Below are 16033 nucleotides of genomic sequence, written 5' to 3'. Positions count from 1 at the left end.
AAAAACTACTTCCATAACTATTCAGCTTTGATATTAATGAGTTTTTTGGGTTCATTGAGAACATGGTTGTTGTTCAATAATAAAATTAATCCTCAAAAATACAACTTGCCTAATAATTCTGCACTCCCTGTATATATACACAAACAGACATAAATACACACACATATATATACACAAACAGACATAAATACACACACATATATATACACAAACAGACATAAACACACACACATATATACACAAACAGACATAAACACACACACACATATATACACAAACAGACATAAACACACACACATATATACACAAACAGACATAAACACACACACACATATATACACAAACAGACATAAATACACACACACATATATACACAAACAGACATAAACACACACACACATATATACACAAACAGACATAAATACACACACATATATACACAAACACAAATAAACACACACACACACATATATACACAAACAGACATAAATACACACACACATATATACACAAACAGACATAAATACACACACACATATATACACAAACAGACATAAATACACACACACATATATACACAAACAGACATAAACACACACACACATATATACACAAACACACATAAACACACACACACATATATGCACAAACACACATAAACACACACACACATATATACACAAACAGACATAAACACACACACATATATACACAAACACACATAAACACACACACACATATATACACAAACACACATAAACACACACACACATATATACACAAACACACATAAACACACACACATACTCGTACACACACGCATTCTCATGCACACACATAAATATACACACGCATTCTCATGCACACACATAAATACACACGCATTCTCATGCACACACGCATTCTCATACACACACATAAATACACACGCATTCTTATGCACACGCATTGTCATGCACACACAAAAATACACACACGCATACTCATGCACACACAAATAAACAAGCACACATAAACACCATGGGCCCCATCCGATATGCAGCGTCGCCCGCAAAAGCCGGCGACGCCGTTTTTTTGCGTGGGTTTGGTATCCTATATGCAGCGCCGCATATAAATGCGGCACGTATATTTCACCCGTTGGACGTAGTTTTTTTACCCATAGACTAACATATAAAAGACGCGCAATTTGGTATCCAATATCCAGTGCAAGGCCTTAAAGGGCCATTAAACCCAAAATCTTTCTTTCATGATTCAGATAGAGAATATAAATTTAAACAACATTACAATTTACTTCCATTATTTATTTTGCTTCATTTTTTAGATATCCTTAGTTGAAGAAAAAGCAATGCACATGGTGAGCCAATCACACGAGGCCTCTATGTGCAGCAACCAATCAGCAGCTACTGAGCATATCTAGATATGCTTTTCAGCAAAGAATATCAAGAGAATAAAACAAATTAGATAATATAAGTAAATTAGAAAGATGTTTAAAATTGCATTCTCTTTCTAAATCATAAAAGAAAAAATGTGGGTGTCATGTCCCTTTAAGTGGTGCAAATGGAGAAATCTTACTACATTTTCACCTCGCCATAAAAAGCAGCCGTAGCAGGACTTGCGCTGAGTATGGGAGCACCGTAACTCCCTAAAATGCCTGCAAAAAAAAACCTAACGCATGCGCAATGTCTATCTACCTGTCAACCGCAATCCCCCACCGCAATAACTAATAAAGTGTTTAACCCCTAAACCGCCGCCCCCGGACCCCGCCGCCACCTACATTAAATTTATTAACCCCTAATCTGACCCCCCTACACCGCCGCCACCTACATTAAATTTATTAACCCCTAATCTGACCCCCTACACCGCCGCAACCTACATTAAATTTATTACCCCCTAAAACTAAGTCTAACCCTAACACCCCCCTAACTTAATTATTAGTTAAATAAATCTAAATAATATAACTATTATTAACTAAATTATTCCTATTTAAAACTAAATACTTACCTATAAAATAAACCCTAAGATAGCTACAATATAATTAATAATTACATTGTAGCTATTCTAGGATTTATTTTTATTTTACAGGCAACTTTGTATTTATTTTAACTAGGTACAATAGCTATTAAATAGTTAATAACTATTTAATAGCTACCTAGTTAAAATAATTACAAAATTACCTGTAAAATAAATCCTAACCTAAGTTACCATTACAACTAACACTACACTATCAATAAATTAATTAAATAAATTAACTACAATTATCTAAAATTAAATACAATTAAATAAACTAAACTATAGTACAAACTCCCCCCCCCCCACTAAATTACAGAAAATAAAAAAAAATTACAAGAAGTTTAAACTAATTACGCCTAATCTAAACCCCCTAATAAAATAAAAAGCCCCCCAAAATAATAAAATGCCCTACCCTATACTAAATTACAAATAGCCCTTAAAAGGGCCTTTTGCGGGGCATTACCCCAAAGTAATCAGCTCTTTTACCTGTAAAAAAAAAGAACAATCCCCTCCCCAACATTACAACCCACCACCCACACACCCCTACTCTAAAACCCACTCAATCCCCCCTTAAAAAATCCTAACACTACCCCATTGAAGATCACCCTACCTTGAGCCGTCTTCAAGTGGTCCTCCAGCCGGGCAGAAGTCTTCATCCGATCGGGGCAGAAGAGGTCCTCCATCCGGCAGAAGTCTTCATCCAAGCGACATCTTCTATCTTCATCCTTCCGGTGAGGAGCGGCTCCATCTTGAAGAAATCCGACGTGGAGCATCCTTCCTGCATGACGACTACCCGACGACTACCCGATGAATGGCTGGTCCTTTAAATGTCTTCATCCAAGCGGCATCTTCTATCTTCATCCATCCGACGAGGAGCGGCTCCATCTTGAAGAGCTCCGGCGCGGAGCATCCTTCCTGGCCGAAGGACTAATGATGAATGACAGTTCCTTTAAATGACGTCATCCAAGATGGCGTCCCTCGAATTCCGATTGGCTGATAGGATTCTATCAGCCAATCGGAATTAAGGTAGGAAAAATCTGATTGGTTGATTTAATCAGCCAATCGGATTGAAGTTCAATCCGATTGGCTGATTGGATCAGCCAATAGAATTGACCTCGCATTCTATTGGCTGATCCAATCAGCCAATCGGATTGAACTTCAATCCGATTGGCTGATTAAATCAACCAATCAGATTTTTCCTACCTTAATTCCGATTGGCTGATAGAATCCTATCAGCCAATCGGAATTCGAGGGACGCCATCTTGGATGACGTCATTTAAAGGAACCGTCATTCATCATTAGTCCTTCGGCCAGGAAGGATGCTCCGCGCCAGAGGTCTTCAAGATGGAGCCGCTCCTCGTCGGATGGATGAAGATAGAAGATGCCGCTTGGATGAAGATTTCTGCTGGTTCGGATGTCCTCTTCTGCCCGGATAGGATGAAGACTTCTGCCGGTCCGGATGTCCTCTTCTGCCCCATCAGATGAAGACTTCTGCCCGGAACAGATGACCACTGGTGCCCGGCTGGGTGAAGACTTCTCAAGGTAGGGTGATCTTCAATGGGGTAGTGTTAGTTTTTTTTAAGGGGGGATTGGGTGGGTTTTAGAGTAGGGGTGTGTGGGTGGTGGGTTGTAATGTTGGGGGGGTTGTCTTTTTTTTTTTACAGGTAAAAGAGCTGATTACTTTGGGGCAATGCCCCGCAAAAAGCGCTTTTAAGGGCTATTTGTAATTTAGTATAGGATAGGGCATTTTATTATTTTGGGGGGCTTTTTTATTTTATTAGGGGGCTTAGATTAGGCGTAATTAGTTTAAACTTCTTGTAATTTTTTTTATTTTCTGTAATTTAGTGTTTGTTTGTTTTTTGTAATATAGTTTATTTAATTTAATTGTATTTTATTTTAGCTAATTGTAGTTAATTAATTTAATTTATTTATTGATAGTGTAGTGTTAGGTGTAATTGTAATTTTGTAATTATTTTAACTAGGTAGCTATTAATTAGTTATTAACTATTTAATAGCTATTGTACCTAGTTAAAATAAATACAAACTTGCCTGTAAAATAAAAATAAACCCTAAGCTAGCTACAATGTAACTATTAGTTATATTGTAGCTATCTTAGGGTTTATTTTATAGGTAAGTATTTAGTTTTAAATAGGAATAATTTAGTTAATAATATTAATATTATTTAGATTTATTTAACTAATAATTAAGTTAGGGGGGTGTTAGGGTTAGACTTAAGTTTAAGGGGTAATAAATTTAATGTAGGTGGCGGCGGTGTAGGGGGGTCAGATTAGGGGTTAATATATTTAATGTAGGTGGCGGCGGTGTAGGGGGGTCAGATTAGGGGTTAATAAATTTAATGTAGGTGGCGGCGGTGTAGGGGGTCAGATTAGGGGTTAATATATTTAATGTAGGTGGCAGCAGTGTAGGGGGTCAGATTAGGGGTTAATATATTTAATGTAGGTGGCGGCGGTGTAGGGGGGTCAGATTAGAGGTTAATATATTTAATGTAGGTGGCGGCGGTGTAGGGGGGTCAGATTAGGGGTTAATAAATTTAATGCAGGTGGCGGCGGGGTCCGGGAGCGGCGGTTTAGGGGTTAAACACTTTATTTAGGTGCAGCGGGGTTTGGGAGCGGCGGTTTAGGGGTTAAACACCGTAAGTCACTGGCGACTCCATAAATTTGTAGTTTTGCTCATTTCTGAACATCACTAGTTTATCCGACTTATGGCACTTTAGCAACTGCCGGCGCCATATATGTAATACCCCAATGTGCAAGGTGAATCTAAGGGCGGCGCGGGTGCCCTCGCTTGCGCCGAATATCGGATCGCGCCCCATGTACTCACTTGTTTTTGGGCAAACACAAATTGCTGAATGTATAAGAGCGTGATACTATTATTTGTGCAGACTTAAGTACATATGAGAATGGAGGCTTGACAAGACTGCATTTGGGGCTTTAGCCTCCATAATATCCTCTAAAAAACCCTGTATATCTCTATCTATCCCTGTGCAGGTGGCTTGACTCCTCCAAGTCTCTGATGCAGCAAGAAGTGCAAGAAGGAGACCGACTCTGGTTGCAATATAAATATTACACTTTCTATGACTTGGACCCAAAGGTGAGCTAAAGCATAGATGGGAAAGTACTATCATTTGCTAAGAAATGTTAGTAGTGACCCCTTCATGGGCTTGGAATGTGTCTAAGGGCTAAGGCCCATTATGGATGGAAAATGTAGTTTAGGGGGTCGATTTATCAAAGGCTTCAACAGCCTTCGCCCCCTACGACTGTAGGTTCTCACAAGAGAACCTGCAGTCCGTATTTATCAAGCAGCGGTCATCAGACCGCTGCTTCCCTAACCTCTTCTCCACCTCCCCGACCGGGGAGATTGACAGCTCCTGCCCGCGCATGATTGGCTGTGCGCGGGCAGAGTGCAGCATTGCACAAGAGCGCAAAATCACGCTCTTGTGCAATGCAGCATTCCGGCAGCAGAATTCAGCCCGCCAGAGGCGAACTGTGGTGGACAAGGTTGCATGTGTACGACCCCTAGGTGTGACTGTGCAATGTATGTGTTTGCAACATTGCTGCAGATTTGAGGGGAGTTACTTACCAGGAGTTATATAAGTTTAAGGTTATAAAGGTGTTGACCTCTCTTTTTGCTTGAGGAATCCATCATTTTCCCACCCTCCTCTCCTTTTGTGTTTTTTTTTTAAGTTCTTGGGGACGTAAGACTGAGGACTTCCTTAGGGTTGCTCGAGCAGTGGCGGCTTGAATAGGGTTAGTTGAGCCAGACTTTAGTAAGACCACGCATTGTAATTTTGATTTCCCCTAGAGACAAACTGGTTTTTGTGGTTAGCAACATCTGGGGCACTTATGGGTTGGAGTATCATATACTTTGTAGCAGTGGGAGGTCTCAGCCCTGCACCTAACTTGCATATTGTGGGCAGAGTTATGGCCAGGCTGGTAAGAGAGGGGACTAATCTAGGTGCCGGACTAAGGTGCCTCTCCTTGCAGGTAGGCAGGTTAGAATAACCACCATATTTAAAAAGTTGGGTGGACCCCTGGATAGGGGCTCTGTTGCTGTCTCAATTTGGACAGTGACCTCATTATGCCTGAGAAGTTAGGGACCCACTTGCCGCTATGTATCTACTAAAAAGTAATAATCAGTTATTTGGGACTTTAATAAATGCGACCAATCCTTGTTTTTTTCTCTTCAACTATTGTTTATGTGTGTTTATTACCCCCTTGCCCATATAATAAAGTTGGGGGTTAAGTTGTGAGCTACATGGTAATCCCGGACTGGGCATTTAATCCATTAAGAGACAGCATGATACAGCTGGGTTGCAGAAGAAAAATTTTGAGCGAGCAAGAGAGAATAAAGAATGCGCTTCTTCCTACCATATTGGAATTGCTCAGACTGTTTTGCCATTGCTTTATGCTACTCCCAGGAACTCTGCCCTAACCTGGCCCAGAAATGTCAAAACCCCACCCCTTAACGTACAGCCCCGCCCCTGAGCTGTACAGACTTTACCTTTGTACTCCAGCCACCTAAAAGCTCTAAGAATTTTACAGCTTGAGTGGTTCTATAGTGGCTCTCGATATTATAAATTATAAAATTAACAACAGTGTCCAAATCTAAATATGTTAAATAATTAATACAATTCTTTACCTCTATAGCTGGATGCGGTTCGTATTAATCTACTGTATGAGCAGGCGCGATGGGCGGTGCTTCTGGAAGAGACAGAGTGCACAGAGGAGGAGATGATGGTGTTTGCAGCTCTCCAGGTATCTTTTTAATCTCTCTTTTTTTTTGTGCCTGTTTTTCATTACATATCCTGGCTTTATACAGAACTTTTATAATTGTGTAACCAACATTGAAAGATATATATTCACATTATATTTAGGTATAGATATAAATATATATATAAATATCTATTTAAAAGAGCATATTCCCCTAAGTGAAGAACATTGGAATGTGAAATATTTACAGTAAATACACATTACATGTTTTCAGCTACTTTACTGCAGAGAACTCCAATGTACACACACACACACATGTATGTATATATATATATAACATGCCAAAAAAGGATGCACTCGCCAGGAATTTTTTCTTGTTACCATTTAATGTAACATTTCAGGGTATCGCCCCCTTTGTCAGACATACAAAATTTGTTATTTTGTATGTCTGACAAAGGGGGTTGTATTGTTCTTGTGTAGTCACTCAAATTAGTGTCTTACCAAGGAATAACTCAGAGAACACAGAGCTGCATCTAGTCACTAACTGTTTATTATCCTAACTGAACTTGTTACCATATATGGTAGAAACACCAACAGCCAATCAACATTCTGTAGGCAAATTGACAAACAAATCACATGACATGTTAATAACATTACATCTCCCTTTTTATGAAATTTTAGAATATCACATTTATATTTTATATTAAAGGTCCAGAATGTTTCTAGGTTTTACCATACGACCAGAACGTGTGAATTGTAAACCTGCTGTGAATGTTTCAGCGTTGTCAGTGTCTTCTTTCAGTTGTTCTGGGATTGCAGGTATATTTGTGGTTGTGCTTGGGATCTTAAGGGTTGGCTCATGTGCTTCTAGTTGCGGTTCTTTCGTTTCCATCAGGTGTCGTCGGTTGCGACGGAGAACTTGATCATCGCTGGTGCGGATGAGGTAAGATCTTTGTGTGTCTGCAGGCTGCAGAATAGTGGCAGGCACCCATTGACCACTGGCTTGCTGAAAACGAATAGTATTTTCTTGTGTCAATGTGGACAAAGGCTGTGCAGTGCGATTATAGTAATGTCTTTGTTTAGCTTGTTTATGTTCTCTTTTGGCACGCACACATTTTTGATCAACTACCTGAGGCTGCAGTTGTTCGCCAGTTGTAGGCAGGATAGAACGTAAATGTCTACTCATGAGCAATTGTGAGGGAGACTTGAATCCATCCACAGGGGTATTCCTGTGTTCCAGCAGGCTGAGGTACGGGTCCTTTCCTTCAGCTTTTGCTTTGTTTAGTATGGTCTTTGCTGTTTGCCCTGTCTTTTCTGCAAGACCATTGCTTTGTAGATGGTGGGGACTGGATGTTACAAATGCAAAGTCCCAATGAACTGCAAAGTTTTCGAAGTCACCTGATTTATATTGCGGACCATTATCTGAAATGACCTTTTCAGGTATACCATGTCTTGCAAATATAGCCTTTAGCTTGCGGATTATGGTCGCTGATGTGGTTGAGTGGAGTCTTTCCAATTCAAAAATCTGCTGTAATAATCAACAGCGATTAAGTAGTCCTGACCATTCCACATTAAAAGATCTGTTGCAATGATTTGCCATGGACGCTCTGGAATCTGATGAGAGATCATGGGGTCTTTAGGGTTAGACTTTCGGCGTTCTAGGCAGGTAGGGCATTTTTCGACCATATCCTCAATTTGTTTGTTCATTCCTGGCCAAAATAATATGTCTCTGGCTCTTTGCTTACTCCTCTAAATTCCCATATGCCCAGTGTGTATACGCTCTAGGATATTTGGCCTCAGCACACCTGGGACAATGATTTTCTCGCCTTTGAATAGGATCCCTTCAATCTCTGAAATTTCATCTCTGTGATTCCAGTATTCAACAAGGCTGGAAGGACATCAATTCCTTACGTTAGGCCACCCAGATTTGATTATGTTTTTCAGCATAATGAGTTGAGGATCCTGTTCTGTAGCTGTTCGAATGTCAGTCAGTTTCCTGTCACTAATAAGGAGATTGGTTATGACTGTGTGAATCTGTGCATCCATTCCTTCATTCAGTGATTAAAGTCTGTATGGTATTGATTTCCTGGACAGGGTGTCGACTATTGGAATATCTTTTCCTGAACGATGTACTATTTCAGAGTCATACCTCTGTAGTTGCAAGATCATTCTCTGAAGGCGTGGTGGTGCAGCTGCAAGGGGTTTCTTCATTATGGGTATTAAAGGTTTGTGGTCAGATTCAACAACAATCTTTCTGCCATAGACATATGTGTGAAAACGTTTGCATCCAAACACCACAGCATATAACTCCTTCTCAATTTGAGCATAGTTTTCTTCTGTTGGTGTGAGAGATTTAGAAGCATAGGCAATTGGCTTACCTTCTTGGAGTAATACAGCACCTAGGCCACTCTTTGACGCATCAACCTGCAGGCAGAGCTCTTTGCTAGGATCGTAGTAACATAGAATGGGACCAGGTTCCTTTGTAATCAGCTCTTTAATTTTATCAAATGCTTTTTCGTGAGTTTCGTCCCATACAAACTCATTTGTCTGTTTCAGAAGCTGCCTCAATGGCACATTAATCTCAGATAAGTTTGGTGCAAACTTGGACAGATAATTAACCATACCTAGGATGGTCTCCAGCTCTGACTTGTTCTTGGGAGGACGCATATCTTTTATGGCATTGATCTTCTCTGGATCAGGTTTGATGCCTTCACGTTAGCTTGTGCCCAAAATAACTGACCTCTGAGACACATATCACACTTTTCTCTGGGTTAAGGAGTACTCCTTTTTCACGGGATCTCTTGAGTACTCCGTGCAAGTTTGCATCATGTTCCTCTTTTGTTTTTCCAAACACGAGTATGTCGTCAACAATGGCTGTTACCCCCCTCAAGCCCTTCATAAGTCTCATCAATCTTTCTCTGAAATTTGTCTTGAGCTGAAATCAGTCCAAAGGGTAAGCAGAGAGTTTGATTCTTTTGAGAGTTTGATCACCCAGTATCCAGATTTTGCATCCAGTACACCGAAGAATTGTGCTCCAGCAAGTTTTGGGGTCATGTCATCCAAAGTTGGAAGAGGGTAATGTGGCCTCTTGATTGCTTTATTCAAGTCTCTGGGATCTAAACAAACCCTGAGTTTTCCTGTGCGGGGTTTTTCCACAACTACCAGGGCATTGACCCAGTCAGTGGGTTCAAGAACTTTCACAATAATCCCTGATTTTTCCATAATGTCTAGCTCCTCCTTGAGGCAACTACGCAGCATGAATGGAATTTTCCTGGGTGGGTATACAACAGGGACGGCTGTGGGGTGTAAGTGTATAGTGCATTCACCTGGAAACTGTCCAATGCCTTGAAAAACATCAGAAAATTCCTGTATTATAGCACAGGGTTTATCTACATCTGCGCACACTGAGTCTAGCTTAATTAACTCCATGTCTAGACATGCTCTCAAACCAAGTATAGGTGGGGTGTGTGTGTTGACAATGTAGAATTCAAGCACAGTTTTAGTGTCTTTGTATTTACATTTACATCAAGCGGCTCACCTCCATAGCCTGTAAGACGGCGTGCTGTGGGCTTCAGTGCTGAAGAGATTTTTAAATCTGTTGGTAGGAATTATATTTACCTGAGCACCAGTATCTAATTTAAATTTGACTTTATCTGCTTGTGCACCTAACTCAATTTCGGTGAAAGCCTGTTCACATTCTTTGTCTTTGTGCTCTTTGTTAACTGCATCAATAAACAGTTCATCCAGCTCTTCAATATTTGTGTTTTGAACTGTATGTACAGTTTTACGTGTATCTGGCGGCCTTGACTTACATGCCTTTGCAAAGTGGTTACATTTATTGCATATTTTGCACTGACGTCCTTTTGCAGGGCACGTGTCTTCCTGGCGGGGGTGAAGAGCACAACGACTGCATAGCCTGTCTTTAGTGATGCTTCTGTCACTTCCTTTCACAGTTGTCCAATGCTTTTGCTGGGCTGATGCTGTTTTTTTACTAAACACTGTATGAGCTGACTGGCTCTGGGTTGCCATTGCACGTGAGTTTATTGTCTTAAGCTGCTCTTGTGCAATTTTGTGCGACCGCGCTATGTCAATGGCTTTTTCAAGTGTCAGATCAGCACCCTGATTAAGTAATTTCTCTCTGACTTTTGGAGAATTAGTGGCAAAAACAATGCGGTCTCGTACCATCTCATCACTGTTAACATATCCACAGTCTTTTACAAGCAATTTAAGTTCTGTTACAAAATGTTAAAATGTCTCATGTTCCCCCTGCGTTTTTTCATGAAACTTGTATGCAAAGATGGGATTGGCCTTGGGCATAACATATTCCTCAAATTTGTCATAATAAGACTTCAACTTTTTAGACTCTTGAAATGTTAATGTCCAAGTATTATAAACCTCTCTCCCTTTTTCACCTACCCAGACAAGCAAGTAGCTGCACAAGGTTTCCTCAGGCTTGCCACAGAGCGGGCCAGAGAATATGAGCTGTACATGCAGGTGAAATCTTCTCCATGCATCTGGTAAATCCATCTGTGGCATAGGCACACCTGATAAATCCATCTTGCAGAAAGAAACCAGCTTCTGACACCAGGTATTGTTCTTGTGTAGTCACTCAAATTAGTGTCTTACCAAGGAATAACTCAGAGAATACAGAGCTGCATCTAGTCACTAACTGAACTTGTTACCATATATGGTAGAAACACCAACAGCCAATCAACATTCTGTATGCAAATTGACAAACAAATCACATGACATGTTAATAACATTACAGGGGTGATACCCCGAAACGTTACATTAAATGGTAACAAGAAAAAATTCCTGCCGAGTGCATCCTTTTTTGGCATGTTATATATTGTGGAAGCCCCCTGGGTAAATGTATGAAGAAACCATGAGTACTGGCCTGTTGTACGTTTATTTTTATATATATATATATATATATATATATATATATATATATATATATATATATATATATATATATATATATATATATATATGTCTATAAAAGTATACATATGTATTTCTGATTATATGTTTATATATGTCTGTAAACGCATTTACTTTCAACTCGTAATATGCATGCTACTTCTGACGCACACAAAATGCTGCAAAATACCGCTTATCTGCTTATTATTCTTATGTTAATCTTTGGTTTCAATAAACCATTCTATCTAGTATCAATAGTGTTTAATGTCCCTTTATTAACAGCCAGCATGGAAGGCTCTAGATAGAAACCTCGTTACTGGAGAGCACTTGCACTTGTCATCTCTTGGCCAATAGCTGTAACTGATGCTCCAATATATTACGAGTCTATGTATATATTTACTGGTGTTGATGAAGGTGATTAATATATTACGAGTCTATGTATATATTTACTGGTGTTGATGAAGGTGATATATGTTCTGTACTAGTACCATGTGAACAAGCTATCGGTGACCTCAGACCCCATGGATATGCCACAAGACCCTGCACTACATGACCTGGAGGAGGCGCTGTCGCATCTGGAGGTTAAACTGGATGTGACCATTCCCAGTGAGACGGAGACGCTGGTGAGTGCGCCTCTGAGTCACAGTATCAGATGTGTGTCTCTCTATAAGTTGTGCAAATGGTTTTCCATCTGCTTTTATAGGAGGGTATCCAAGATGAACCGGAACTGCAGGAATATCTACGTGTGTTCAGGTAGCTACCACTTGTCTCGTTCTGTAGCTTTGTCCTACTATCTTATTGTTACAATTTCTGCTGTTTTTCCATTGCTTGAACACTTAAACTTTCACATTTCAGCTAGAGTGTGCACATTGTCTAATGAAACATTTCAATGCAATATCTATTAGAAAATGTACCACTTTTTCTTCATTTCCTTCGTTGTAACAGTGCATTTCCATGAGAGCATACTGAGATAGGCTCAGGATTCTGCACGTTTTGTGAGGACTGTATAGCAGCAAAGTTTGCAGCAATGTTTGTGTTTTATACATACACATATATATATATATATATATATATATATATATATATATATATATATATATATATACACACACACACACATATACACAGTGGGGCAAAAAAGTATTTAGTCAGCCACCAACTGTGCAAGTTCTCCCACTTAAGAAGATGAGAGAGGCCTGTAATTTTCACCATAGGTATACCTCAACTATGAGAGAAAAAATGTGGAAACAAATCCAGACAATCACATTGTCTGTCTGATTTGGAAATAATTTATTTGCATATTATGGTGGAAAATAAGTATTTGGTCACCTACAAACAAGCAAGATTTCTGGCTCTCACAGGCCTGTATCTTCTTCTTTAAGAGGCCCCTCTGTCCTCCATTACGTGTATTAATGGCACCTGTTTGAACTTGTTATCAATATAAAAGACACATGTCCACAACCTCAAACAGTCACACTCCAAACTCCACTATGGTGAAGACCAAAGAGCTGTAGAAAGACACCAGAAACAAAACTGTAGACCTGCACCAGGCTGGGAAGACTGAATCTGCAATAGGCAAGCAGCTTGGTGTGAAAAAATTAACTGTGGGAGCAATAATTAGAAAATGGAAGACATACAAGACCACTGATAATCTCCCTCGATCTGGGGCTCCACGCAAGATCTCACCCCGTGAGGCCAAAATGATCACAAGAACGGTGAGCAAACATCCCAGAACCACACGGGGGGACCTAGTGAATGACCTGCAGAGAGCTGGGACCAACGTATCAAAGGCTACCATCAGTAACACACTACACCTCCAGGGACTCAGATCCTGCAGTGTCAGACGTGTCCCCCTGCTTAAGCCAATACATGTCCGGGCCTGTCTGAAGTATGCTAGAGAGCATTTGGATGATCCAGAAGCGGATTGGGAGAATGTCATATGGTCAGATGAAACCAAAGTAGAACTGTTTGGTAGAAACACAACTCGTCATGTTTGGAGGAGAGAGAATGCTGAGTTGCAACCAAAGAACACCATACCTACTGTGAAGCATGGGGGTGGCAACATTATGCTTTGGGGCTGTTTCTCTGCAAAGGGAACAGGACGACTGATCCATGTACATGAAAGAATGAATGGGGCCATGTACATGTATATATATATATATATATATATATATATATATATATATATATATATATATTTCTTTCATGTAATTAGCAAGAGTCCATGAGCTAGTGACATATGGGATATACATTCCTACCAGGAGGGGCAAAGTTTCCCAAACCTCAAAATGCCTATAAATACACCCCTCACCACACCCACAAATCAGTTTTACAAACTTTGCCTCCTGTGGAGGTGGTGAAGTAAGTTTGTGCTAGATTCTACGTTGATATGCGCTCCACAGCATGTTGGAGCCCGGTTTTCCTCTCAGCGTGCAGTGAATGTCAGAGGGATGTGAAGAGAGTATTGCCTATTTGAATTCAATGATCTCCTTCTACGGGGTCTATTTCATAGGTTCTCTGTTATCGGTCGTAGAGATTCATCTCTTACCTCCCTTTTCAGATCGACGATATACTTTTATATATACCATTACCTCTACTGATTCTCGTTTCAGTACTGGTTTGGCTTTCTACAAACATGTAGATGAGTGTCCTGGGGTAAGTAAGTCTTATTTTCTGTGACACTCTAAGCTATGGTTGGGCACTTTTATATAAAGTTCTAAATATTTGTGTTTAAACATTTATTTGCCTTGATTCAGGATGTTCAACGTTCCTTATTTCAGACAGTCAGTTTCATATTTGGGATAATGCATATGAATAATTCAATTTTTTCTTACCTTAAAATTTGACTTTTTTTCCTGTGGGCTGTTAGGCTCGCGGGGGCTGAAAATGCTTCATTTTATTGCGTCATTCTTGGCGCGGACTTTCTTGGCGCAAAAATTTTCTTGTCATTTCCGGCGTCATACGTGTCGCCGGAAGTTGCGTCATTTTTTTTGACGTTTTTGCACCAAAAAATGTCGGCGTTACCGGATGTGGCGCCAATTCGAGCGTCGTTGTTGTCTCCACAATATTTAAGTCTCATTATTTATTGCTTCTGGTTGCTAGAAGCTTGTTCATTGGCATTTTTTTTCCCATTCTTGAAACTGTCATTTAAGGAATTTGATCAATTTTGCTTTATATGTTGTTTTTTCTATTACATATTGCAAGATGTCTCAAATGGACTCTGAATCAGAAGCCACTTCTGGAAAAACGCTTAACTGAGTTTCAGTTCTACCAAAGCTAAGTTCATTCATTTTAAATGTTATAAATGTTTATCTTTAGCTATGGTTTGTAATAAGTTATTATGTTATACTTTTACATGCGGAATCCATTAGTATTTATGCTTTATATATTTTCTTTTCTTACAAGAAATATTTAGAAGACTTAGAAGAAATATTTTTCTGATTCTATGTTAAAGGCTTTGGCTGACTTCGTGCCTTCTAATAAAATTTTTAGGTCTTTTTCACTTCTTTTTTAATTATTGAGGTTTCAAATGACCAACAACATACTGATTTATCTTTCTCTGATGATGTTTTTTTCAGAAATTTTCTTCATCAGATATTGACACTAACAAATCTACTTTTTTATTATTTTTCAATTATTAAAGTACATTTGTTCTTTGTTGAAAAGGTGTTGATTATTTTGGATATTAAGGTAACTAGTTCTTTAAGACTAGCTGACATTATTTCTGCCTATTTATTTCTTTAGAGGTTTTCTTTCCAATTCCCTATACTGGGGAATGGAATAGGCTGAGAATTTTCTTTTATTCCTTTTTCAAAGGTTTTAAACTATATTCTTTGCCAGCAGTTAAACTCAATTTGGAGGGTTCTCCAATTTATTGGGGCTATCTCTAATTCTACTAATTATGCTATTGTTTCTATAGCAAAATAGTATTTATTTTCCTTTAGATAGTTGTATCTTATTTTTGGAAAATTATTTAGTTTCAGGTACTTTTCTTGGTCCTGTGATTTATTTGGATATTGCAATTGCTTCATTTTCTCTGTTTACTTTAAGATCAAGTATCAGATTATGATTTATCTTAGCATTGTTAAAGGGACAACATTTACTAGACTAAGTGCTGTTGCATTTGTCTTGTTGTTTTTCATTTATTGATTATGCAAGTCCACTGTATTGGCTGGTCCTTTAAACTGGACTATCATGCTAATAATTTCATTTGTGTCTTCATTTTATTGAATATTTTCGCAAATGAGGGTTAATCTATGTCTTTAGCTTTTTTAGCTAGAAGAATTTTGTGATTTTTTAAAAAAAAATAAAAATCCATATTTCCTTTGTTCTAAGATAATCAATTATTTGTTTTATAATTGGATTCAATT

At 39.1% G+C, this 16033-nt stretch overlaps 1 protein-coding gene across 1 annotated transcript in view; it reads left to right on the top strand.

The window, feature by feature from the left end:
* The window catches only part of FERMT3 (FERM domain containing kindlin 3), a 111901-nt gene that overhangs the window by 86696 nt on the left and 9172 nt on the right, over positions 1 to 16033 (top strand). Inside the window, exons 6-9 of the mRNA XM_053720062.1 lie at positions 5019 to 5121; positions 6678 to 6785; positions 12149 to 12286; positions 12367 to 12416. Of these exons, the coding sequence (XP_053576037.1) occupies positions 5019 to 5121; positions 6678 to 6785; positions 12149 to 12286; positions 12367 to 12416 (399 nt within the window). The remainder of the gene's footprint in view (positions 1 to 5018; positions 5122 to 6677; positions 6786 to 12148; positions 12287 to 12366; positions 12417 to 16033) is intronic.

Source organism: Bombina bombina, chromosome 7 (genome assembly GCF_027579735.1).
Source record: "Bombina bombina isolate aBomBom1 chromosome 7, aBomBom1.pri, whole genome shotgun sequence".
NCBI classification, from domain to species: domain Eukaryota; kingdom Metazoa; phylum Chordata; class Amphibia; order Anura; family Bombinatoridae; genus Bombina; species Bombina bombina.
This window is presented reverse-complemented; position numbering and strand designations above follow the sequence as displayed.